Genomic DNA, 27,461 nt, shown 5'->3' with positions numbered 1-27,461 from the left:
TTTCGTACTGACCTGGGCAGACTGCGCAAGGACGATTTATGGCTTGATAGAATATTAATATAAACCTTTATTTATCTATCTATTAATAACGCATATAATTTTATGTACACATATGTTATTATACTACAAAGAACAAACCAGCCAGTTACCGTGTCATTATGAGCCATTGTAGTTTGAAGTAATTATATCCATAGGAACTAGACAACCTTAACTCATGTGGTTCCTGTAAGTTCAAGTTCTTATTATGAATGGACTGGATCTTTGTATTGTTGTTTTGTGAAGGTCACTATTTTTTATGATTATATAACCAGTTATGTTTGGTTAAATGCATTCTTATCATTATATTCATGACTGCGATTTATAATCCTTTAGGATTAATGGTCCAATTCGTTCTGCAATGTATCTTGCAACACCGGAGGAAACATAGGAGCTATTCCGGCTTTGTACGGGTAGAAATACCAGGCAAATAAGTTATTCTGTAGCTTAGTAGTACATGAAATAAAGTTCCTTGAAAACCGTACTATGTTGCAACGACTGATGATTTTTATATTTATGGCGTGTGGTTATACTAGAATTTCGCCTGCAGAATCAGGTTAAATAGCCCATTGAAACCTTTTCGGCATAGATGGAGTTCCGTATAATCAAGCTACATCTCTAAGCAATGCCAATTGAGTGAACTGTTCACACACAACCAGACCTCTGATATTTCTATTCTATGTTGTACATGGTCAAACAAGAGATGAAAGCAGTACTTTATATATAACCCAAACTACGCTATAAATAGTGCTAAAATGAGAGCCGGTTTAAAACATTATCACCGATTACAAAAGATAATTATCGAACCCGTGAAGAACTGGTACAAGAAACATATGATATGTTGGATGCGTTTAGCTTTAGAAAGGATTCCAAAGGGCTATTTTACCTGATCCTGCCGGTGAAGTTCCAACATAATCACAAGCCATAAATCCGACCATATCTAGGAATGATGGCTATATGTATTGTAAATATGCGCATCCGTACTAGACCATCTCAACCAGACTTACCCATGAACTCCTCTAACTTGATAATGCTCTTACGGAAGGAGTGGAAAAGTCGGTTGAAAATATTTTAAAATTGCAAAAAAACGGTGTTGGTAATGGATTAAAACGTTTTGTATAAACACTTAATGTTAGTAAAAGTATGGATGAAAATTCCGTTTTCTAGCTCTGAATTTTCTAATAGACTTTTTTTAAAGGAAAATTCTTCACCGAAAGGGGAATTTAAGGAGAATTACAAAATTGTTGCGCATTTCAGGCCCTTAATTACGAAAGTTTTAGGGTTTTAATTAAAAAATAATCCTTTGGGAATAGTCAATCAGTGTAGGCTGGTCGCTTGTATGAATTACAACTTTGGCACTAAAAAGTGCTGCATTTTCCACAAATCAACACTAATTACACGACGGTAAATCATTTTTATCGCCATTGTTCGAGAAAGACGTTGAAATGTCCTTTTCCTACGCAATTAACCCCATTTATTGTTATGTAATATTCACATTTTTAGCAACAGTGTAATCAAAGCTTTAAATATTTAGCTTCTTTTATCTGCTAGGGACTACTCTGTATTTTAAATTATATTTATTTATTTATTCATCAAATGATCATCAATTGTGCGCATAAATGTACAAAGATATCCTAAGACTTTATTTTTATATTCCAATTACATGAGGTTTATTATTAAAGAAATTATAATTAAAATTCTTAGATTTAGATGAGAAAAAGATGGAGTTTGTTAAACAAAGATGATTGAAAAAGTGATTGCATTGGCGGGTTCCGTAAATAACGATTATAACTACTGAAAAAACTATTTATTTTACTATTTATATATCTCTGTAACGTCGCGATTTTAGTGAAAATTCTTAATGAGTTTCATGTCTTAATGTATCCATTGGGCCATAACCCTATCTTTATCTACTACATCTCAAAGCTAACCTTAACTACTGGTTGTTAGATATAATTACAGTACTTAAATAACGTCGACATCCTACGTAGGATACGTGGCCTTGATGTGTAGGAGAATGTAGTTCTTATGTGATATTGCACATAATATGGTCCCGCGCACAGGTCCCGCATGATGGTTAAATTATTAAAGTATCTCTATATATTATACTCTAATTGATGCTCTTGAGATGTGGTGCTCGAGGAGAATGCTAGGAGTTTCTTTGACCGAGTTTCGCAGCAACGTCTCCATTCTCCAAGAACATGGCATAAAACAACGCCTTTCGGTGTTAATACAGAGTCGCATTCTTAAGTTCTTCGGACACGTCTCCGGGCGCGAGAGTGAATGCATTGAGTGCTGTGTCGTTCAGGGCAAAGTGGAGGGTACCAGAGGGCGGGGATGGTCACTCATGCGATAGACCGACCAAATTAAGTCCGCTGTGGGCGGTTCATTGAATGAGTGCACAAGACTGTCGGCCAGCAGGGAAAAGTGGCGAAGTCTCTTGGTGCGCATCACATCTACCCCAACTACCGCTCTGTCAAGAGTGTAACGACGAAGAAGAAGATATATTATACTAGCGGACCCGACATACGATGTTCTGTGAGAAAAAAAACTCTTGCAGGTGGAATTTTGTAAAATCCGTTCTCAGCTGACCTCTACTCGGCGAAAGGAATATTCCTACCAAAATTCAAGTCTCAACGCCTTATTATTCCAGAGATATCGTGATGAGTCAATTATCGGTGGAAATCTCTTATAAATATATAGATATTTCTCCTTTTCTCTTTATCACAGAACAATTAATAACACCGACATCAATATGACGTAACTCAGATTGTGATTTCGGATTTAATCGTATCGGTTCGGGAATACTGTTGCCGGTACATGATTTCGGAAGTTTCACATTTTGAGATGGTGTTCCGAGCACTTATTTATTTATTTACTTGTCGTGATATATTGGATTGGAGATGCAAAGAGAATACATATCTTAGATAAATTATACATCTAGATCGAGTCTCTTGCTGTTAGACAACCGATAAAAACAGGCCAGGACTATTAGTTTAGTATGCGTGACAAGCTAAGTTTTACACCCGCGAGTCGCGAGCGTTAGTGTAGTACTCAATTTTTTTCAACGCTGTCATAGATATATGTAGACGTATAATTAATGATTTAAGCTCCATATCTTTACGCATGATGCGATTGTTGATGACTGACTTGAATTATCGTCGATAATTCGAGCCACTCTTCGTTGTTTGCATTCAAATGGAAGAAGCTGCTGATAGTGGGACACCCAGAGGTGGAAACAGAATTCTATGAGGGCTGAAATATCTGATAGTTGCAGTTGGTGTCTGTTAATATCATGTTATATATTGATGGTTAAAAATATTATAAGTAACCAACCAGAACACCAGTGGGAGGCTCCTTTGCACCGGAATCCAGCTTGATTATGGGTACCACAACGGCACCTATTTCTGCCGTGAAGCAGTAATGTGTAAACATTACTGTGATTCGGTCTGTAACGTAGCTAGTGAAATTACTGGGTAAATGAGACTTGACATCTTATGTCTCAAAGTGACGAGCGCAGTTGAAGTGCCGGTCGGAATTTTTGGGTTTTTCAATAATCTTGAGCGGCACTGCATTGGAATGGGCAGGGCGTATCAATCACCGTCAGCTGAACGTCCTGCTCATCTCATCCCGTATTATTACTATCATAAAAAAAGCTATGGTTCAAAATTTCCCAGAACTCCATCCTAACTACTATTTAGCATACTAACTCTATTTTATAAAAATAACCTCAAAATTTCAAAATGCAAATATTCACATTCATAATAAGAAGAGCATAATAAGGCAAAGCTTTATAAAGTTTTCTGTAAAGTGTAGGAAATTCTATAAACTTGAAAAGATTTCCACATGTAAGCTTAAATCAAAAGAGACAAGTTGAAGACGAGCTTTTTATTCAGTAGTCTGAGTTTAGTCTGATATTTATTCTAAAGAATTGATATTTGGATATCGTTTAAAAACTGCTGTTATACATAATATGTAAAAAATAATGTCATATGATGTTGTAGGACTCAAGAGCTTGGTTTGAATATATATATATTAGTAAGAACGGCTATATTTTTGTATTTTCCGACGTTTTCACAGCTTTCGCGATCTATCTAGACATATAAATGATCTAAGCCTAAAATATCTAAAACTTTATACAAATGATTTGAGTTTTCTTTAGTGTTAATTCCGCCAAAATCTGGATTTTGGCGAGACAACACGTCCTGAGGATGCCTCGTGTAGAGACGAAACACGTGTCGAATTGTTTAAATACAAATATTGGCGGAATTAACACTAAAGAAAACTCAAATCATTTGTAAAATTATGGATTTCCGCAAAGTAACGCCTACTTCAATAAATTATCTAAAACTTTAAAAAAATGCTGTAAACGTAACGATTCTCCTGATGTCAGTTTTAAATTATAAGTTATGAATATCTGAATACAATCACGAATACTGTCTGATATTATCTGATGAAAAAAAAGCCCGCTGAGTTTGGTGCGCCCATTCTTCTCAGGTCTGAGGCATTCGTTTTGGAATGGGTGGTAGTTTTTGACTTTCAATAAGTGATGTCGCATCCTATTTAAATAAAATATTTGAATTTGAAATTGAATTTGAATAAAATTCGATAACTAATTAAAAAGTAAGACTTCTGAACCGGCGTGCGCTTCGACTATATGTATTAAAAGTCAAGAGTTCAAAAAGAAATCCGCCAAGCCTAGTACTAAATTACCAATTTCATCTTTAAGACTTTCATATATTTTAAATATTTATTTAAAACATTAATATTGAAAACATTACCATCGGGGCTCATGCTACATGTATAGATTCAAATTGATTTTTATAAGCCTATGTTATTAAAGATTGTTTCATTTGAGTTTGATTTTGAAATTGGAGGATTCATTGAAAACCAGTGGGAAGCTCTTTTGCACAGGATGCCGGCTAGAGTATGGGTTAACAACGGCGCCTATTACTGCCGTGAAGCAGTAATGTGTAAACATTTACTGTCTTTCGGTCTGAAGAGCGCCGTAGCTAGTGAAATTACTAGGCAAATGAGACTTAACATCCTGTGTCTCAAGGTGACCAGCGCAATTGTACTGTCACTCAGAATTTTGTTTTTTTCAAGAATCCTAAACGGCACTGCGTTGGCGTATTAATTACCATCAGCTGAATGTCCAGCTTGTCTCGTCCCTTATTTTTATAAAAGAAATAATAAATAAAGATGGACTGTATTTAATTTAAAATACAATTTATCCCAGACATTCACAGCGCACGTTGTTAAGTGGATTCTTCGATCTGTTGATCATATTAGCTGCTGCCTGCACCGCAGTATCAATCAAGGTTAAATGCAATTGAATGATTAGCTTAGTGGTTGGTTACTCATGGCAAAGATATTTACGTTTACTTCACATGACAATACTAAACAGGTTTTAGATGTTAACGATGGCAGTAGATTTACGAAGAATAATTCTTCTTTGTTCAGTTAACAAAGACGTCAATATATTTCTTTTATTTTTTATTGGGTTTTACTGGGTTGCATCATATTAAAATATAATGAAGGTTTAAGTCAATCTTAACGTTAACAGTGACGCTTTTAACTTTAACATAGACTACGGAGTGTAATTCACAATCGTACTCCTTTGCATATTTTAAGTTAAATTGTGAAATATCAAGTCAATATCTCATATTTATTTGAAACTTGAAAGGTCTCTATTTAGCTATTTAACATCAGGAGATGTTGACTCGCCAATCTCTGGCACTAGACTATAATGTCTCGCGTCAGAGATAGGCTGATTAAACTCAAAACAAAACAAAATATAAAAAAAATAAACTCATCAAAAAATTCTCAAATCGTGCAACGATGTTTTTGCATAACCGGTACTTTAACATGTTTGTTATTGCTAATGTTAGTTGGTACAAACCAGCCTGAGGCTACAAGAAAAATGCATATAAATCTCAACCGCACGACTTAAGATAATCTCAACACTTTAAAATAACTCGTTACATTTAGATAATTATGTATTTCCGAAATATAACACTTTATACAGTCCATTTTCTGAACAGAGACGACGAACAGTTCATCGTCTCTATACTTCAACAAAAATCCGGCTAAAATTTAAGCCAAACTGCTATATTAAGCTCGGAAAATGTTTTCAGATTTAAATTTTAAGCTGTCCCTGTTTTCTTTTATAATCTGCGAGCGCAAAACTTTTTGTACTCGAAAAATAACAATTTTCGAGATCGTCTCAATTATATTGAAAATTTTTATTTATTTTTAGCTGTACAATTTTAACATTAACGTTTTTAGTAAAAAATATATTCAGGCTTTATACAGATGAGAAGTAATTTTTAACCAGATTAGTTGACAGCTCATTTTATACAAGCCGATATTAACATAAATAATATCTTAGTAATGGTGTTACGATGTATATTTATAACACAGTTTATTTTATTACTAATTAACTAAACTTATTAAAAGACAAATGGCTAATTTAAAAAAAACTTGTCATTATTTTCTGATATTATCAAACCATTACTGAAAATGAATTCAAAAAGTTAAAATTCGCTAGCAAATTATGGTATTGCTTGTTGCGGCGTCGTCGTAGGGTGTTCTCGTGAACGGGCATTGCTTGTGGTGCCTGGACGACTTAAACAAAGTAATAAATTAAATTAAATAATTCAATTAATGTATAAAGCCCTAGCAACAATGTCAAATTAAGAGTCAGAATAACAGATAAATGACATATGACACAATGCAAAACTAAACTTAAAGATTTCAATCATGTATGTAAGATAATTTATACGTAGATAGAGCATGATAACAGGCCAGGTTTACTACTTTAGTGTGCACGGCAGCAATGTCTTACACTCGCAATATGTTGTTAACTTTGTTTTAGTGTGCATGCGTTGCTAAAAATAGAGACTAGCAGTTTGCCGCTAGTTTTTTCGACGTGTTCTCAGCTGTCATAGTCTATATAGACGTATAAATTATGACCCACGCATTGAAACTAAAATGGGCCGGTCATATATCACGACTCACAGACAACAGATGGACGATAAAGACAACGAAATGGAAAGGGCCAGTGGGCATTACAAAAGTTGGAAGACCGTGTAAGAGGTGGGATGATGATGTGATTGAATACGCTGGAAAAGACTGGCTAATATTGGGCAAAGACCGAATAATGTGGCCCATACTACTAATTAAACATTTATTATTTAGAAATAGAAAAAAAAATACTAACATAAAACTATTCTCTTTTTAAGTTCTTATAATATTAGGTTTAAGTTAAGTTAAATTTACTTACAATAATTATAAGTTTGTCTTAATTTTTAAATTTAGCTTAACTTAATTATGTAATAATGTAATTTAGTATGGGAATAAAAGCCTTTTTTATTTATTTTATCAATAATTGATACTTTTAAATGACAGTAAAAACATACCAAAGTAGTATATAACAAACAGCTTTCATTGTGAAATCAATACCTTTCCACAACAAAAGCATGTGGACAGGAAATCCATTTACTGAAGCCATATTGTCTGTAGTAATGAATAGAGAACGAGGTATGGTTAACAAAGTATATAAAGTAGTACTGTTTGTGATACATTATGTAATGGAAAAGGGCTCGGTTTCGTGCTCTCAAATAGATAAAATGAACACTTTTAACAGTAAATTAAATATAAGATAATTATTAGTATTTAAAAATACACTTTTACTCTAAACTTTATTAAATTTTTTATAATCGTTTTACTTATATTCCTTGCGTCGCTAAAAGCGAACTTAGTAAAACTTTAGGATGGATAAATAATTTTAACCACCGAGAATAATTTGTGTAAAACTGAATTTACAATAACTCTTAAATAGTACGGTATTTAGATATTCTTTGTTATTCTATATAGTTTATATTAATTAAAATATTTTTAAATATTGTTGCTTTCTGTTCATCAAGGTTCGAAGCAAAACTAGCATTGCGGGGTGTATGTGTGTAACTTAGATTAAGGATTGGTTACTGCTGCGCTCCAACTGGATACCGCACTACCTAAGAAAAATAGCTTTGTAATATGGCATCTTTATATTGTAGTGTGTATTGGCTATTTGTAAAGATGTAAAGTGTGATAAAAATGCCACTCATGTGGACACTCAATGGCATCTTTCAAATTTTGTAACTTATGTAGTTTTCGTGTTATTTTGACATTACATTTACATAGAAATTAATAAATATCAATATACTTACTGATGATTAGTTATACCAGTGTTTTTCTTATTTTTTGTAGTATTATTCTTACAAAGTCTTACTGCGCATTTTAGTATGAATTATTAGCAAATATTCATAGAAATGTTCACGTCACACATTGTTCGAAACTGGCTCGAGTACCTAACCTAGGATTAACATAACAAATTAAAATAGTTTTAAATCTAAAAACTCAAAATTTGACTTCGTTTATAAAAATATTGATATCCAATAAAAAGTAAAATTTCGTAACCAATGTTGGCTTCGAACAATTTGCTGTTTTTTCTTTATTTAAAAATATTAAAATCGCGCTATTTCTCGCTTAAGTCAAACTCAAATCCTGTCTTATCATCTTATCTAAATGCGTATCCCCTGAACGAACCTGTTATAGATCTTGTATTAAAACCTGAAGCGCTCTTCACACCGTGTCGATGAAATCTAGTGCACAAAAGAATACTGATCTAGAGTACTTGTGTATTAATTATCAAAACCCGGAGTACTAAAGACATAACGTTCGTTATTATTGCGAAGGGGCGATTATACCAAAGTTGATATTTTGCTATAGTGTGATGTGGCTTAATACGAAGTTTGTTAGGTATATGCCCATATTTCCTGGTTGTTGCCCTGCCTATAACTGAGCTAGAGATGATTGATGGTTCGAATCCTGATAGGTGCAAATATTTATAATAAGATGAATATATTTTTAAACTTAACGCAAAACTAATGTAAAAACACAGTTACAATTACACGCGTTTTAATCGCTTACAAAGTGTTTTATTTAAATTTGTAACGCTCGCGTTATTGAAAGAAAATACTATGAATTTAGATGTTTTTCTCCGATTTTTTTTATGCCTTTTAGATACCTCTGATGTTACCCATGATCTCGGGGAGATTGCTCGGTGATTCCAGGTGTAGACCTGGTATATAGCCACACTTTTGCACTCCCTGGATGATATATGTGACCATCTCTTCTGCCTCCATGCAATCCCTGCACAGGGGACTGTCTGTAACACCTATTTAGAACAGTAGAAGTTTGTTACTTCTGAAGTATTTTAAAATACGGAGTTTTAAAATCTCGTGCGATTGCCAATTCTACAGTAACCTGAAAGGCAACATAAATTCAGCTTTGAATAATCTGAGGATTCGAGATAATACTTCATACAGCCCCACATTCTATTGCATTTATTTCTGGTCACCAGACCACCCCAACCCATATCAACTCGAATTGTCGGAGATCTGATAGCTCAGAGCTGCCGTCGAATCCCATCACACCATGTAACGTTGTATTTACATACATTATTTTTACACAATATATTCTTCTTCTTCAACCTTGATCTACCCAATACTGAATAAAGGTCTCTTCCATTTTAGACCATTTTTGTGCGGTCCTGGGTTCCGCATCCAGTCCTTCCCAGCCGCTCGCACCAAATCGTCCGTCCATCTTGCTGGCTGTCTCCCAACATTCCAGAACCTCTTTCGTGGTCTCTCGTGGCCTTTTTTGCACATATTTTTACACATATATTAGTGAGCAAAGTAAACTTTAAACAAACAAAAGTCCCAGTGGTAGATCGCATGGGTGCAGGACCTTCCGATATACCTGCGACACGACGAGTCCTTGCGGGAGCCGGCACCGTCAGGGGAGTACCGAACTGCGACGGCGAGCTAGGTTAACCAACTATAAAACCTACGACCCTTTCTCATATATATTTTATGCCTGGTTCGGGTACTTTGCCTTTAAGCCCCCCGGAACCATTGCAACCACACGACATAAGCATTAAAATTACCCTCACCATCTGGATGTGTGGATGTTTTCCCCACATTCAAGAAATATTCTCCACTTGCAACCAAACGGTGGACTTCGATGTTCCACGTCGGTGTTGTGACAGAGTATAGGCGATGTTACCAACAAGTGACACATAAAAAACCTCACCACGACATACGTCTCTTATAACCATTTTTATAGCGTTCAAAAGAAAATTTAATACATTTCTGCAGCTGAAAATCCCGTGGTGGTTGAAAGATTTATATATATTTATACTTATAATAAATCTGTGGAGATCAAATTTCTGTACAAAGAAAAAAAAGCGCAAAACTGAGTAGAAAATAAGAAGCGAAATAGAACAATTCACGATTTTTTTGACATTTATTGTTTCTCTGTCTGTTCGTACGAGCTAATCTCTGAAACTATTGGACCGATTTGATTGAAATTTTGCATGATGATACCTTACATCCCAGTACAACATCTATCCATCCCGGAATATTAAAGAGTTCCCGTGGGACAGTTAAAAACCTATGCTTACTTATATAGCGTAGTGCACAACAACTAATGCAGATATTCTAATAAAATTTACCATATTGATTATATAATAGATAAGATGATTCTCTCATCCCAGTAAATTAAAGAGTTCCCGTGGGATAGTTAAAAAACCAATAGTAGCTTATATAGCTTAATGCACAACAACTTATGCACTGTACTATATATGCTTCTAAATTCAGCACATCTATGCTTACATATATGGAGAAAGATTTGGTCACCTTGAAACTAAGGTCAAGGTTAGAAAAACCGAGCGAAGTTTGCTCTACTTGAGCACGCTGCATTTATTTCTCATTTTGCAGTTTTCCACGTCGTACTGTGAATTCAAAGCATTGCAGACCGTAATTTTTAAATGATGCTTAATTATTTTTACTGTTTTGTTTCACATCACCTTTACTACTTCACTTCCATACTTCACTGCTCAATTGACAAACAGATATTAAATATTTTAAGCCTTATTTAAGGAAACTTTTCTTGCAGTAATAGTGCGAAGTATAAAAGGCATTTATTTTCTCAAAATTCCTTTAGAATTCTTTTTGATGTCATTTTTAATATACTTGATACTACTACCGCTTCGGAAACAAATGGCGTTCTGAGAGAGAAGAAGCGGCGCAAGAAAAACTCCCAACATTCTTTTTTTGCGCTCTTTTTTTATAAAAATATACAATATTGTACTGTCATTGCTATTGCTATAAAATAATCATAATCTAGTCCGAGGCTGTCCGATCAGTTACATATTCAGCTGTGGAGTAATAGGATTTACGACAGAGCCATTTTTTAATAAGACATTTAAATTTATTTATAGATAATGCCTGAACAGTGGCTGGGACTTTAATATAATAGTGTATACAAGTAATATCTGTAATGAATAATATCATGTAAAAAGTAGTTTCAAGGTACGAACAACATAATGACCCAATTTCCTAATTCGTCGACTTAATGTGACTTAACTCGGACATTGTAGAGGCTTCCCTGCAGATTAGTACCGTCAATCGTTGCTTTAATCATGTTATGAAAGTTTACCGAGCTGTTTTTTAAACAGTTCAGTGGAGTTTTAAGTTACTCCAGCTCGAATTTCTATTCACATATGAACTTTATTGCTAACTTGAAATAGTTTTTAGTTCTTTTTGGCCATTCCTAATATTCAGTCTGTCTCTGGTTGTGGCCTGCTTGAGATAAAAAATCGTAACTATCGTTGACTTTTCTGTCCCAACACACTTATCGACGGTAACTCATCTTATCCGTACACGCTGTCTGTCAATGGGACGACTTATCAGGTATCGAAGTTTGTTTGGAAATTGTAACAGTGAACTGGCGATAAGAATGACTTATCGGGTATATTGGGACAGTATCAGATTATTGATAGCTAAGTACTGACAGTAGAAGGTAGTAATTTATCTCTATCTGTAGATAGTATACTGGGAACTGCCGTTAGACGGCATTTTAACGGGAAACGGGGCCCATTTGTTGGGCTCGGGTGTAACCCCCTACCGACTAAAAACCTCATCTGTGCTGTCAGTCCTAAAGGCTTTTACAGCGAAGTCAGGTGGGGACCTTTGGGGCCGAAAAAGTAACTCACAGGTGCGGGGCGTCTCGGAACTAAACTCGAACCTCGGACCGACTGCTCGCTAGGCTGAATGGAGAGTAGATCACTAGCGATCTAATAAAAACTTAAATATATTTATTAATATTACGAAAATATAGACGTTTAAAAGTACAGGACTAGTTAAGGCTTTTCAAGCACAGATATATAATTTCATTCTAGAAAGTAATGTCATTCCTCACCGTTCCAACACGGCTCGGAAATAGAACACCGATGAATATTCCGCTCAACGAAATTATCAATTTTCTTGTTAATGTGCTTTTGATTATACCTATTACTACATATTATAAAACAAAGTCCTCCACCGCGTCTGTCTGTTCGCAATAATCTCAAAAAATACTAAATCGATTTTTATGCTGTTTTCCCCAATAGATAGCGTGGTTCCTGAGAAATGTTTTAGTATATAATTTGTTGAGTTTTTAAATAAATTATATTTGTTGGAGATGTAGGAAAAAATGAGCCATCTGGGAGCTTTCTACGAAAACGCTTTAGAAGAAAGACGTAACAAAATAATGTATGGTAAAACTGTGTATATAGGTCTGCGGAAAAGTCTGCGATGGCATATGTCTATCTCTTAACGATGATGTACTGTTACTTTAATAAATGACATCTTTATACTTTTAAAAATGGCAATTATAAAGCGGTAATGTCGAAGCTGTTTACATAAATACTATATTAATCCTTAGAATTTCTAATAAGTTAAATATTTCACTCACTTACAAGAGTATGTGTGTTTTATAAGGGTATGATCAAGGTTACACATTTCCAATGGCTTTAGACTACATTATTTCCTAATACTAATATATATTTTTTTTCTATTGGCAGAACAGCGTCTGTCAGGTCAGCTTGCTACAAATAAATTAAAATATTTATATGATTTTATATTTAAAATGATATTGTCAGACATCAAAGGACGAACATGGCTATTTTTAGTTGGCAAGTAATCACTTTTGCCCATGACATCATTAATATCACGCAACCGATTAAGTTTTATTGTAACTTCGACTGCTAAAGAGTTAGAGAAATATGCAATAATGGTCCTTTTATTTTTAAACGTTATCCCATTAAATTTAATAATAATAAATAATTGGTGTTACTTTGCGGAATTTTTGTTTTTAAACAATTCGACACGTGTTTCGCCTCTACACGAGGCATCCTCAGGACGTGTTGTCTCGCCAAAATCAGTCTTGTGCCAGATTTTGGTGGAATTAACACTAAAGAAAACTTAAATCATTTGTATAATTTCCTAGTATGTAAATATTGGGGTTGAGCAGGTTATCAACTGTAAAGTAGATGCTGTAGATGAAGCCACAACCCGAGAGTTGAACAAAGCATACAAGATTTTATGAACGTTACGTCACTCGAACGGTTAGCTCAGGTGGAAGAGCTCTCGCACGGAACGCGAGTAGTCGCGGGTTCGAGTAGCGCATCGTACATAAAATTTTGTTTTCAAATTTTATTTGTGTATTAATCCCAGAAGTGAGAGTTATCACTATAAAAAAAAAGTAAATTGGTTTTATTAATTTAAACATGAATAGTACCCGGAATATACTGAAATACATTCACATGTGGACTGTAACCCTGTGGGGGTGGGAGACACAGAGATCGTCAGACTCGTCTGCATAATTCAAAGCGAAGATAAGATTATAACAAAGAGGTTTTCGCGAGCTCGGTTTTTAATTAAATAACGTCTCTACTCAGAAGCGAGTACAAGAGTAAATCCAGCTTTTCGATTTAAAACCCCGGCTATATTACTATAGAATCTGCGGGAATACAATTAGATTCATATTACTTGTTGACCTTAAAATGAGTTTTAAATCTCTGATAAGTAAAAGATTCGGATGAATAGATGAAAAAAAGAAAAGATGTTTAAATGTATTTATCTATGTTAATATGTAGTTATGTATGTTTAAGTAAGTATATTGTATTAAATATATCGTTGTCTTGTAACCCATAACACAGGCTATATTTGCTTAATTTAGGGCAAGATAATTTGTGTAAAAAGTGTGACAATATTATTATTATTATGTTGCTATGGAAAAATGCGATTATAACATGCTTCGATACAATTAGATGACTGGACTATGTTTATTTATAATAAAAAAATGTTTAACTTTGTGATTTGATTAAACGCACGAAAATCGTCGACAGGGCTACAAATAACAAATAAAATTGAATTTCAGTCTTTGCAAACATCCTCAGACTTTAAACTTCAAATAAACTCGTCACCGCATAATTATTGTAACAAGCTGTATTCTAGAAGTCGATAGAATATAATCCATTTTTTTTTATTTGTGAACTTCATCGAGGTTCATTGATTTAAAAGTAACCTCATTAATCTCTTTTTTAATGTTTTCGCCTTACAATCCCTATTCTGTATTGTGTGGTTAATTCGGTCATGTATGGACATAGAATGTTTTTTTAATATTATCAATCACCATTAGGCATAGCTAAGGGTAAGGACAATCACTGTAATACAAAGATCACATACGAAGTTCGCTACAATACGCCATTCCCATTAAATGGACTCCTGTGATCTTTTACATGGTTACCCATCCACCCCGTTGAAGACATCTTGCCCCATTGCCTTTCTGCCAGCTTAATACAATTCCCATTGCCGCTTTAGATCCTTGTCTTTAAGCTTCTTTACGTGGTAACCATTCGAGAACTTTACTGCCCCAATGGCCATCTGTCCGGCGAGTTTAGGACTTTATTGCCCTGCCCACAGCTACTTCAGTTTCGCAACCAACTGGGCTATGGTGGTGACTTTGTTTTTTGTGATCTCCTCATTTCTGAATTGATCTCGCAGAGAAACTCCGTGCATAGAATCCTCCATTGCCCTCTGAGCGACCATGAGCTTGCATGAATGTCTTTAAAGGCATATGGGCTCACTTAATAATACTCGCTGTAATATTAAGCGCACCCTTTTATTGTTTGACATAAAAATCACACAACACACAAAATTTTTCAATAAAAAACCGCTCACAAATTACTATAAGTATTTCTTTTTAAAGCATCAACTTGCAACTATAACAAATCGTATTCATCTAATAACTACATGACTCATCTACTTCTATTTGTCGTAGTATTTAACACGAATACGAGAATATGAATCATTTGACATACGTTGTGTATCGAATTGAATATTCATCTAATTTTTGCTACCGGTCATCAGTAATAAATTGGTACTGACCTATATACAGCGTGTCAAACACATGGGTAGAGCTATTTAATCTAGTAGTAGAGCCTTAATCGTAAAAAAAATTCTAAAATTTAAACTACATAACTGAAATTTTTAAATATATTTAGGAAACAAAATTTTAATCACTCTTACATGGTCGCATAAGGCGGCACGAAGTTTGTGTCAGTGCCTACGCTAGCACGCGGCTCCTAGATTTCTTACAGGTTGTTCCGAAGTTATATTATGGAATATTGATTTATTTAGGTGAATTATATATTTTATTTGAGTATATTTTTTATGATTACCGAGATAATAAGGGACGAGACGAGCCGGACGTTTACGATTATTGATACGCCCTGCCCATTACAATGCAGTGCCACTCAGGCAGGGGCAATGCCTACCTAAATAAAAACCTAAACTAAAATATACCACTAGTGTTAGGTAATTTAATTCCATTATTCTATAACAAAATTTCTATTGAACATCCACCCAGTAAAGATTAGCTTACTTATTTTTAAAACCGCAAAATTGACATGTCGAGAGTAAATCACAACGTGAACTTCTTCGCGTTATGTGTGCGATACCGAAATTATATATTTTTAAGGTAGGTACTTATATCTACAGTACCTACCTTGCTAGAAAAGCAATGCACGCCCCTGCACTTGAAAGACCCATTAATTCTGGGCAGCACTTCAACTGCGCGTCACCTTGAGACATGAGATGTTAAGTCTCATTTACGCAGTAATTTCACTAGCTACGGCGCCCTTTAGGTCGAAACACAGTAATGCTTACACAATATTACTGCTTCAAGGCAGAAATAGGTGGCGTTGTGGTACCCATAATCTAGCCAGCATCCTGTGCTGTACACTCTCTTTCTCTCTCTCTCCACACTTCCACTGTTCAGTTTAGGTACTCAATTATTCGTTATAATGACGTTATTTAAATTTATTCTTAAATTTAAACCGCAATGTGCCATATTTTTACTTCTTTTAATAATAATTTACGTCTCAATTCAGATATGTAAATATTATTCTCCCTGCAGTGACATCTTAATTTTCTCTCTTACAAAAGGCACAGTTATACATTTATACACTTTTCGTAACAAAACAAAGGACTTGTTAGGGCCAGGAAACGTACAATGTGGCGAGTTCTAATCCCGCGTAGCATAGAGGCTCTGTGTCGGAGGCACTCGCTGTCAAGTGTCTTTGCGTTCACTTGTTGAAGCGAGGCATTCTTCGTAACACCATCTGACATTATTAAGATGTTGGCACTTTGAATAGAATATTACCGTACGTTTTTTTTTTAATTTATTAATGAATTTAACGTGTACAGTTTCATAAATTCCGTATATAAGAATTACACCATTGAATTCTTAAAGAAGGTTTCACAAATCGAGCCTCCTTGGAAACGTTTAACAGCATACTCGGACTTAAACGCTTAAATGAAAATGGGCTGGTCACTTCAGTCGAGGTGAAATTGAATAAATATTCGAATTAGGCATTATTTTGGGTAGATCCTTTATTTAATTTAACCACTTCTGTGTTTCGCCTTTACACGAGGCATTTTCAAGAGAGTCTGACTTATTGTTAGTTGTAAACACACCTACACGATGAATTCAACGTCAAAAAATAGTTTAGAGAATTTTGAACTCTTTGTCTCTATGTCTGCGCGTATGTCCTATCTCAGAAACAACGGTTCAAAAATAATTAAATAAAGTTAATTAAAATATCACGCACTGTTTTAACAACTTATTAATTCAATTAATTAGTATTTAAGAAAATGAAGGACAGTTCCATTATTAAAATTGAAAAGAAAAAAAAGCAAACTAGATTGCTGCGTGAGAATATTATCATTCCGTCCATTCTCATCACAGAGTCCCAGGTTCAACCCTCGCCCGAAACGTATCAATATTTTTTCAATTATCGAATTCCTAAGTACGTTTATTCGCAGCTTTTACAAACCCTGATTGTCCTCCTATATCATAAAAAAATAAAGGCTTTTCAATTTTGAAAGTTAATAATATAATGGAAGAAACTAGAGAGAAATGCTGTTCTTTCTTTCTTTAATTTACCAGATTAATACAATATACAAGGCATGCAAGTGAAAACATTATTATATTTTGGTCATTGAACAAAGGCTTTTAGTTTAATAATTCATTTATGTACATTCCCGCATTACTTATAGCCGCTTCAATTATTGGCCAAACTTACTAATATCTTAGTTTTTGAAAATTTGTGCCTCATAATATTTTATAATTTTCGATTCGATTCATACGAAACTTTCTTTGATATCTATTAAAAAAACAGTTAAAGTAAACCAACAATCATTTTCTCTTTTACATGTGACACTTTATAATTGAATTGGATTGAAAACAGACAACAAACTTGACGTCGTGAACAGCCCAAAACTTTATTCACTATAATTCAGCGCTCCAGTATATAATGCATGAGCTTAAACTGTCTAAGTCATGCCTGTTGGTATTAAGATAGAGTTATATTAATACCTGGGGATTTGAGCTGGATTAATTATAAGCTTTGATTAATGTTTGAAAGCACTCAAATCCAATCTAATTGTAAATAGGCTCTTTAAAGACCTTTCGAATAAACATTATTCTGTGAACGTAAATAATGATTAGACAAACCTAATTTTAACCGACTTCAAAAAGGAGGAGGTTCTCAATTTCATCGGTATTTTTTTTATGTATGTACACCGATTACTATGAAATTTATGATCCAATTTACGTAATTATTTTTTAGTTCGATGCAGAATATATGCTGACTTAAAACCTATCAATAAGTAACACATTATAAGTAATAGTATTTTATTAATAATAAGCGAAGAGGTTTGCATAAGAGGCGTATTAAGTTACATTTTTAGCTATTTATACTTTTCAGTTTTTGAAGTCGGTTTTTTTAAACGTAGTTTTTTTTATTTTTGTTAGATTTAGCGTTATATTTTTTTAAATACTTATAATGTTTATTATATGTTCACATGCTCTGTTACAATATAAAAAGTAAGTTTAACAATTGCCAATTCAAAAAATGATATTGTGTTGAAGTCTGGTTGAAGTTAGAAACATATCTTGTTTAGGATTAGGATCTTGTTGCAAAAGTAAATACACTGTTCCACAAAAGACTTACTATATCGGCTCAACCGAGTAGTAGGCATTATAAGTTTATGTATTTTCCTGGTTAGCATAATTGTTATGACAGTTTCTAGCATATTGACTTATGTGCCTTTACACATACTTAGGATTATTAAGAATATATATTTCAAGTATATTTTGCTAAAGGGCAACTATATTAAAAAATTAAATTAAGTTTAATAAAAGCTACCGACAACATACGCATTCTAACTTTTTATTGAACGCATCCACCTTCTGCCTTCAACTTTTTGATGGGCAGCGAGAAGCTCTACGAACTGTCTTATCTTGAATAATGGAATAATGATGCATTTAATTACTTAGGCAAAAATGTTAATTCAACTTTGATCATTACCTAATTATCTATTAGTTGAACAGATTATGTCATTAAAAGTTTTTGATCGTCCATTGTTCGCATTAATTTGGTAATCACTCACAACGATATATGACAAGTTATACAAAACAAATCTAGACATTAATACTTTGGAAGTAAACAAGTCACCATTCTATTTTGTAACTTTGAAAGGGTAACATATTTCGATAATAATTCTTTATTTTATTGTATAATATATTAAGTAATGTTTAATTTAAAAATATAACAAATGAGATGATTCCAAATTGGTGAAACGTAAGTTGGGCATTGAAGACGTAAAATTATTTAATGAAGACTTTTTTATGTGACTACTTTTTTAGGTGATTTGAGCACTTTAATTAGTACTTATTGATCGCTCGGTCACTCTCCGGTATGTAACATGACACAGACATTTTTCTTTCAATGAAAAGTTCTTTTGGGGCGCAATCACATTATTTTGGGAACATAAAATGAGTCTGACCCGTCATACTCGGCTATGTAACGCTCGTATGGTTAAAGTTGGCTCAAGTCGACAAAGGGAGACTCGAGTCATAGTTGAATTTCGTATTATCTCGGTTTGTTGAAATTTTCACTTCAGTTCTAAGGTTTTATTCATAACAAAAACTGTATTAAATTGTGATTATAATTATGATTTTAACGTTTTTATAAATAATCTTAGAGGAAGGTATCCTTATTTCTAAATTAATCAGAATGACGTTTTAATTAGTGACGAATAATTGAAACTTATACATGCACTATCTTTAATTTAAATTATATAATAATCAATTTTTGATGCTATTTTTTAGTATAGTACTTGTTTTAATCATTATTATGTTATTGCCCATTTTTTTATATTAATATTGAATTATTAATTTATAAATTGTTTTCTTTAAATTAACCCTGACTCAACTATTATGTAGAATTTCTCTGCATAATAAAAGTCAAACCTGCCGCTCTTCGGCTTCAATAGAAATTTGTAAAAGTAGTTTTGAATCCCCCCTTTTTTTAATCCTATGTCATATCATTCTAAAAGAAAGGAACCTAATTTCAATGTTTGATTAGGTGTAGGAGTCCATTCAAACCCCAATCAATAGTACGATGCTTTTAAGCAGTGGTAGAAATCAGATCGCAGCAAATTTCACTTCAAGCATTTGTGAGATTTACAATAATTATGCCCTATCTTTTGTTTCAGATAAAGCATTATCGAAGAAAGAAGTATCTGCGGGGAGTAGTGGTTGTGTTGTAATGTAGAGTTAGTTAAGTGAAGCCGATTCTTTATGGGGAAGTGCACTTAAATCACAATTATGGTGAGTGTTACCAGTACTCAATATTTCAATCGTTACTCGTGCGTTAGTGTAGCGTACATTAACAACTTTTTAAAGACAGTAATGTAGAATCCGATGAAATTCAGACGAAAAGCATAATTAACTAATTTGAACACATATGTCTCTCTTGCAACTTTTTTTTTCTTTACAAAAGAAGGGACGAGACGAGCAGGATGTTCAACTGATGGTTATTGATACTGCCCCTTACAATGCAGTGCCGCTCAGGATTCTTGAAAGCCCCAAAAATTTTGAGCGGCACTACAAGTGCACCATCTTGAGACATAAGATGTTAAGTCTCATTTGCCCAGTAATTTCACTAACTATGGCGCCCTTCAGACCGAAAAATAGAAATGCTTCCACATTACTACTTCACGCCAGAAATAGGCGCCGTTGTGGTACCCATAATCTATTCTGTGGAAAAAAGGCGCAACAAAGGAGCCACCCACTTGTGTAGGAATTACAGCAACCTTGTAAAAAAAATGATCTGATCGCTACCAAGCTAGATCACAGGATCACTCGTTAGGTTAAATATGATGGTTGTCTAAAATTCATCAATAACCTGAACGACCTGCTCGTCTCGTCCCTTATTTTCATAAAAAAAATCTAAACGTTTTTTCTAAAAGAATAAGCTACAGTTTATTTTTACTGCTCCAACTACAATTATAATAAAATTGAACAAGTACCTTACATTTATTTCAAGTCCAATAACAATATCCAACCCTAATTAGTTAGCAGAAAATAACGAGTTTAGTTAACAACAACAGAATGTTCAACAGAAAGGGCTTCTTGAAAAAGCAATAAGATTTTATTACTGGCTAGCTGACCCGACAAACGTTGTTTTGTACATAATAAATAAAATACTGTTTTATATTAATTTGTCAATAATATTTCAAAACATCAAGAATTACTTCGTAAAATATGCTCCCTGTTGTTATAATGAGATTGATTCACAGCAGAACTGTCAAACCGTGCGTCAATAAATTCTCTCATAGAAAATATGTAAATACAAAACAAATATTGGAAATAATTGTACATCTTGCGCACGTAGGACCTACTTTGCGCACTTGTATCGTATATTATTTTTCCTTTAAGTTTATTTTCAAAAATTTCCCGCGAGCTCGCCACATTTCCGCACGCTCGAACGCCAATGCAAACGCAAAATCGAACTTTGCGCACGATAATAGGAAATAGTAGATTTTACAACGAGTGCACAAAACGAACCATTTTCATCCGAGACTTTTCAGACTTTTCTCCGAGACTTCATCCGAGACTTTTCTTTAATACTAATGTCGAGGATAAAATGGTTTTGTTGACGAGTTATAAACTCTACTTTTCATTTCGATTGCGAGGCAATAAAACAGTAGTATAACATGGACATTTTTAAAAAATTTAGCAATTTGAAGAAATTAATAAACGCACGAAAAAACAAGACCTGTTTCCCGCGGCTTTTTTTTAAATCTTACGACATTGATATTGCTCCTTACTTACTGGCTTGGGCTCCAGACGTATACAGCCTTCTATCACATTAATTTTGTAATATATATCTTTTGTTAATTAATTAAATCTTTTATGTCTTAAAATACACATGAAGCAAATAAATTAAAGTAAATATTATAAAATAACAAATTCTGTCTCTGAACTTTTTATTGTTTGGCTGTATGGCTCATTTTCTTTGCCTTAATATATGTAGATACATTTATGAGTAGATACGTTTATGCACTTGTGCACAAAAATCGATTTTGTGCAGCCTATATCGTGCACAAATAAGCAATTTCAGAGCATGAGAAGTGAAAAATAATTATGGATCCCAAATCAAAATAAAAACTATCCCCATTAAAATTCCTTCATTAGTTTAAGAGTTCACTGGAAACAAACATCAGGATATTTTATATTTAGCAAGCGACCCAAAATTTTAATGTATTTTTGACGTAAATAGGGCTTAAAATGTTCTTCAATTATTGGGAAATGATTCTGTAATGTGTTGATTACAAAATATATACAGAATTTAAAAAAAAATGTACGCTGAATTTCTTGCTGAAGTTCTACGCGCAATTTTCATTTCTCATTGCTTGACGGTGGTTAACCTATTATATTATTAATAGAACTAATATTATTATAATAAACTAATTTATATTATTAACAATTAATCTGTAACTAAACATTTGAGTCGTATATACTATCCCAACTTTGCTTGGATTGATTAAAAAATAAAAAATTATATATTGTTTGAATTTACGCCTTGCGATATTTTATTAGCAAAGTTTTGCAAATAAACAATTGCTTTGCGATATTTATCTGCAGTTTTTATTACCCACATCGATTCTCAACTCTAAGCATTGATTTAAAAAGCAGTCGGCAGTCAATAAGGACGGTTTTAGTGATAAGATAAAACTTGTATGGTGATTTTTTTTCCTGTTTAATGTAAAAAGTTGAGTCACCCAGTGGTTAGTCACACAGTCTCACAATCCGAGTTTCTGAGTTCAAGTTCAACTAGTCCCCAAAATATTTTCTTTCCATAATCTAATCTAATCCTTAATAATATATAATAACATATTTTGCTACTCAAAACAAAGCATGTCTTAATCTGTGAGAGAAAAATACAAGATAAAGATTGCCAATTGTCGGTGATGCAACTTCTTCTTCTACCTGAAATATAAGGAAGTACATTTGTACAGCAAACTATTGCCATAACGGAGAAGCAGAGATAACAGGGAAAGCAACTGGCTGGACGGAGAGTTGGACCTTCTGGCCTTAGTAACCACGAGATGGACTTAGGTATATAAAAAGCGCAGTTTAGGACCGACTAGAGGTTCTTGCACGAGGTCAATGCCTAATGGGCTTTATCACCTCGATACTAGTAACTGTATAAAATACTAAACGGGCATAAATACTTACACATAACATAAAACAAGTTTATATCGATTCATACACAAACGGCCGTACAAATAAACTTGTATAGTTATATATATAATTCTGAAGTTTTCAAGTAGCCTTGCAAATAAATGCGGGAAACATTCTACGTCCGAATAAACCAATCAGAAGCAAAATGTCTATTTGTGAATATTTTAGTATTTTCTTTGATTAAAGGATTAAAATGCGTGTAATTGTAACTGTGTTTTTACATTCGATTTTGTGGACTGGAAAGGTCTTGAAACGTCGGGTTAACTAAAATTAAAATATAACTTTTACGCAAATATCTAATGTAAAAACTAAGTTTAATTACACGCGTTTTAATTCTTTAAAAGTGTTTTATTTAAATGTAAACATTTTTCATATTCTTTGTGTATACTTAGATATAACTGTAATAAAATATTATTTGTATAACCGCAATAGTTAAATGTATAACTTTCCGCCAAACAATAATTCAAATATAGCCCGAAGTATCTGATAAATTTCATCGCGAACAAAATAAATTGCAAGATTAATTCCAGCTTCTGACTCCCTTGGGTTTAACAAAGTAATTTTCTTGAAAAATTTTCTCAATAAACCGCCCGTCTTATAAAATTTCGTTTCTTTATCGCGCTCATTATGAACATCTTTAATAAACATCATAATTAATTTGACTTAAAGTGTTTGTACTTGCGACCGTTTTCTTAACATTGTATACTCTTCTGTGGGCTATTTAATTAGTATTTGATGAGTTTTATGATGAGGCAATTAACCATATTGTCAGCTTTCTAAGGTTTTAATGGATTTTTGATTGAATGCGTGCTCATAAGAATTTTTGTTTCCCTTGAAATTATGGTCATTTGAAATTATCACCGCTATCTAAACTCTCTAGGTAGGCTAGTAGAAGATTTAAGGCTTTCGTGCTCTATAGATCTTATTGCACTCTCTTGTATGTTATTATGTTATTCATTCCAGAAAAAGGAACTAAGTTAAAAACCTTGTTATACTATACGGTTCTAAGTAGAATTGAATTATAAAACAAATTTAACTTGCCAGTATTTTCAAAGGCTTTCCCTTAAAAAATGGCAATACAATTATTTGACAGTTTAAGTTTACTTGCAATTTAGGAAAATTGTATTATTTCGTACTCTCCATTATATTATCCGAACGTGAAATTCCAATGCTAAACTAAAAAAATCATTCTTAAAAAATAATACTGATAACTTAGAAATAATAATTTATTAACAACACATAATTGTCTATTGTCTATTCATCGAGTTTTCCTGAAATGATGAATATGAATATAGAGCAAAGCATCTTTGAAAAAAGGAGTATAAGGCTCCAGCAGTAGCCTCAGAGCCCAGCACATTGAGTGCAATGTGATCCCTAAAGCACGAACGCCTTGAAACTCCTACTAGCTAAATAAGGTGAAAAATAAATATCTAAATTCTACTAAATTATAGTGTATTTGGGACATAAAATGGTAAATTTTGATCAAATTTCGTGCAAAAAAAAATAGTATTGGAAAAGATAAAAATAAAAAACCAAAAACTAAAGTTTTTTTTATATTTCACAAAAATTTTGATATTATGTGAATAAATTGTAACAAAAGTTGTAGATCTTTTAGTTACCTACAACTTTGCGATTTGACTTTTTTCCATAGGACTTGCAGTTTTGCCGGAAATCGAGATAAACCGTTTTTAGCTTATAACACCCCCCTTTTCCACATCCCAACCTCATTTTTCAGTTTCCAATGGGTTTCATCCTACTATTGTTTTTTCACTTTTTATCATTTTCAAAGGCTTCAGCACTGGTCTGTGTAAGACGTAGCTGTAATGTCACACTGAAGTAATAAAACTGGCCTGTTGGCATGCATTGCCCATCAGTAAAAGGCTCTATCTAGACGTATAAATTATCATAGAAGTGCTTTTGAAATATTTGAGACTATGTTTTATGCATAAATTTGTAAAAACATTTATACCGGCAATTGAATCTTAAAAGTATACTAGAAATATTTTGATGTTCTTATATTCTATAAAATATTTGAATTACCAGCCAAAATCTGAAAGTTGTTTAATTATTCCGCGAAAGCGTCTCGCCTGAAATAAATTAAAAGGGCGCACAAATTTAGGACATCGACATGTGGAATGAAATTAAAATATTTTACTTTTATTACAACCGCTTGGTGCTTCAAAAAACTCCACTTACATTTAATAAAATCGTGTTGATAAATGCTTTGATACTATATATAGTTTTTTAAACGTAGTATAACTACGTAGTATAACTACGTTTAAAAAATCCGACCTGAAAAACTGAAAAGTATCAAATAACTAAAAATTTAATTTAAGACACATCATATGCAAACCTTTACCTTTAATATTAATAAAATACTATCATTTGTATGTGCTACATATTAATAGGTTTTAAGTCGGTGCCAAGCCAAATGTAAGTTTTTTTTTAGTGTGAGTTAATAAAAATAATATACAGGATGGTTTTTTGAGAAGGGCGGTGATGGCCAAGTCTGAAATCTTGATATTCTATCGAGGATAAATCCTGTAATGGTATCAAATGCACTAAGATCAGTAGAGAGACGTATAAACTTAAGCATTGTAGTCAACAGAAACCATTTTGAAAAATTTATAATAAGGTAAAAGTGAGATATGAAAGTCAATTTGTTTAATTTATCTATTTTAAATAGTACATATTATATTGTATTCAAAGTTTGATCTTTATTAGCAACAGAGTCCATTGATTCAATAATACAAGTTGTAATTTTTTTTGAAAAATCATTCGGGTCGATTTCCGTCAAAAGTTCAAGAAATTTTAAAAAACCAAATATGCAGTTATTTGTTTTCTTAAAAATCGAGGACATGACCTCCACGTAGACAAAAATGTTCATTAAATGAAAACTACTGCGCCAAACTATGTAAAATTATTAATTGAGTAATTATTTATGGGACCAAATGACATCCGCATCGAATTAAAGAAGAATTACGTAAATCGGATCATAAATTTCAGAGTAATCGATGTACATACATAAAAAAATACCGATCGAATTGAGGACCTCCTTCTTTTTGAAGTCGGTTGAGAATAGCGAAACAATAAAATTCAGGTAAGTTCTCTTCGGCGTCACGGGCTATCCTGCCTAAAATCGGCAGGCCGTATCAGTCGTCACGCCAGCATTCATGAAGTCATCCGCAGGGCATTTGCCGTCTTAATATCCCAGCTGATTTAGAGCCTGCCGCGATGGCAAGCGTGCTGATGGAATGACCCTGATGGCTTGGACACGGGGAAGGGTGCTGGTGTGGGATGCGACTTGCGTGGACACTCTGGCTCCTTCTCATGTCTAAGTTACGTCAGAATAATGTCGGTCTTAGTGGGTCTTACATTTTTATGCCGTTTGCCGTTTGATGTCGAGACACTTTGGGGACCCAAGGGGCCCAGAGGCTCAATAGGCCTACTGGAAACCCAAGCGCTGGCAGCTATTATGCTCAGCGCATCAGCCTATTCAACGCGGCCAATATTCTTGGTACACTCCCCACTAATGATAGTTTTTTTTTTTTAAGTGATACCCATCACTTCTGGGATTAATTACAGAAATTAAATTTATACTCTGCCTCAATTATATATTTACCTCTCGCGTTCCGTGCGAAAAAACAACAAATTTGTTTTTCCTTTGATGTGTCCATACATAATTTCTATGAGAGAATTTATTGACGCACGATTTGACAGTTCTCCTGTGAAACAATTTAATTACGACAGCAGGGTGCATATTTTACGAAGTAATTTTTGATGTTACGATATATTATTGACAAATTCATATAAAAACATTATTTTATTTATTATAATATACAGAACAACGTCTGTCGGGTCAGCTAGTCGTTGATAAATCTTGTATATGTCTTGTTAAACTCTCACATTGTGGCTTCATCTACAAGATCTACTTTACAGTTGATAACCTGCTCAACCCAAATGTGCTATTTATTATACAAGTAAAATTAGAACAATGGCGTCTTTATTCACAAGATAAACAGTAGCTTGTTTCTTCATCCTTCTAAATGTACACCAATTCAATCACTACAGTAATATTCAGCTCAGATATTAATTTAACTCATCCACTACGAGCTTATAAGAAAATAAAATTGTAATTCAAATATGAGTTTAGTTTCTATTTATCTTATGAAATATATTCATATATTTATGCTACATAAATATTTATTTGTGAATGCTAAAAGTACATTTATATTGTTAGATTAAGGATTAGTCTCCGCTGCGCTCCAAATAGGTACCTCACTCACTAAGAACACTACCTATTTTATTAAGGCAACTATTAGGTGCTTTGTGAGTGGCATCTTTACCCTCAATCACATCTTTTAAAGGAGACGGGGATTTCTGGGCCAAAATGTAAT

At 33.5% G+C, this 27,461-nt stretch overlaps 1 protein-coding gene across 1 annotated transcript in view; it reads left to right on the top strand.

Moving 5' to 3' along the window:
- Positions 1–27,461, top strand: part of LOC126976058 (chaoptin) — a 65,964-nt gene that overhangs the window by 15,062 nt on the left and 23,441 nt on the right. The window contains exon 2 of the mRNA XM_050824200.1: positions 20,031–20,145. Within this exon, the coding sequence (XP_050680157.1) occupies positions 20,143–20,145 (3 nt within the window). The 5' untranslated portion in view covers positions 20,031–20,142. The remainder of the gene's footprint in view (positions 1–20,030; positions 20,146–27,461) is intronic.

This window comes from Leptidea sinapis, chromosome 39 (genome assembly GCF_905404315.1).
Source record: "Leptidea sinapis chromosome 39, ilLepSina1.1, whole genome shotgun sequence".
Lineage (NCBI taxonomy): Eukaryota > Metazoa > Arthropoda > Insecta > Lepidoptera > Pieridae > Leptidea > Leptidea sinapis.
The sequence above is the reverse complement of the archived record's forward strand: the minus strand, read 5'-3'. Positions and strand labels throughout refer to the sequence as shown.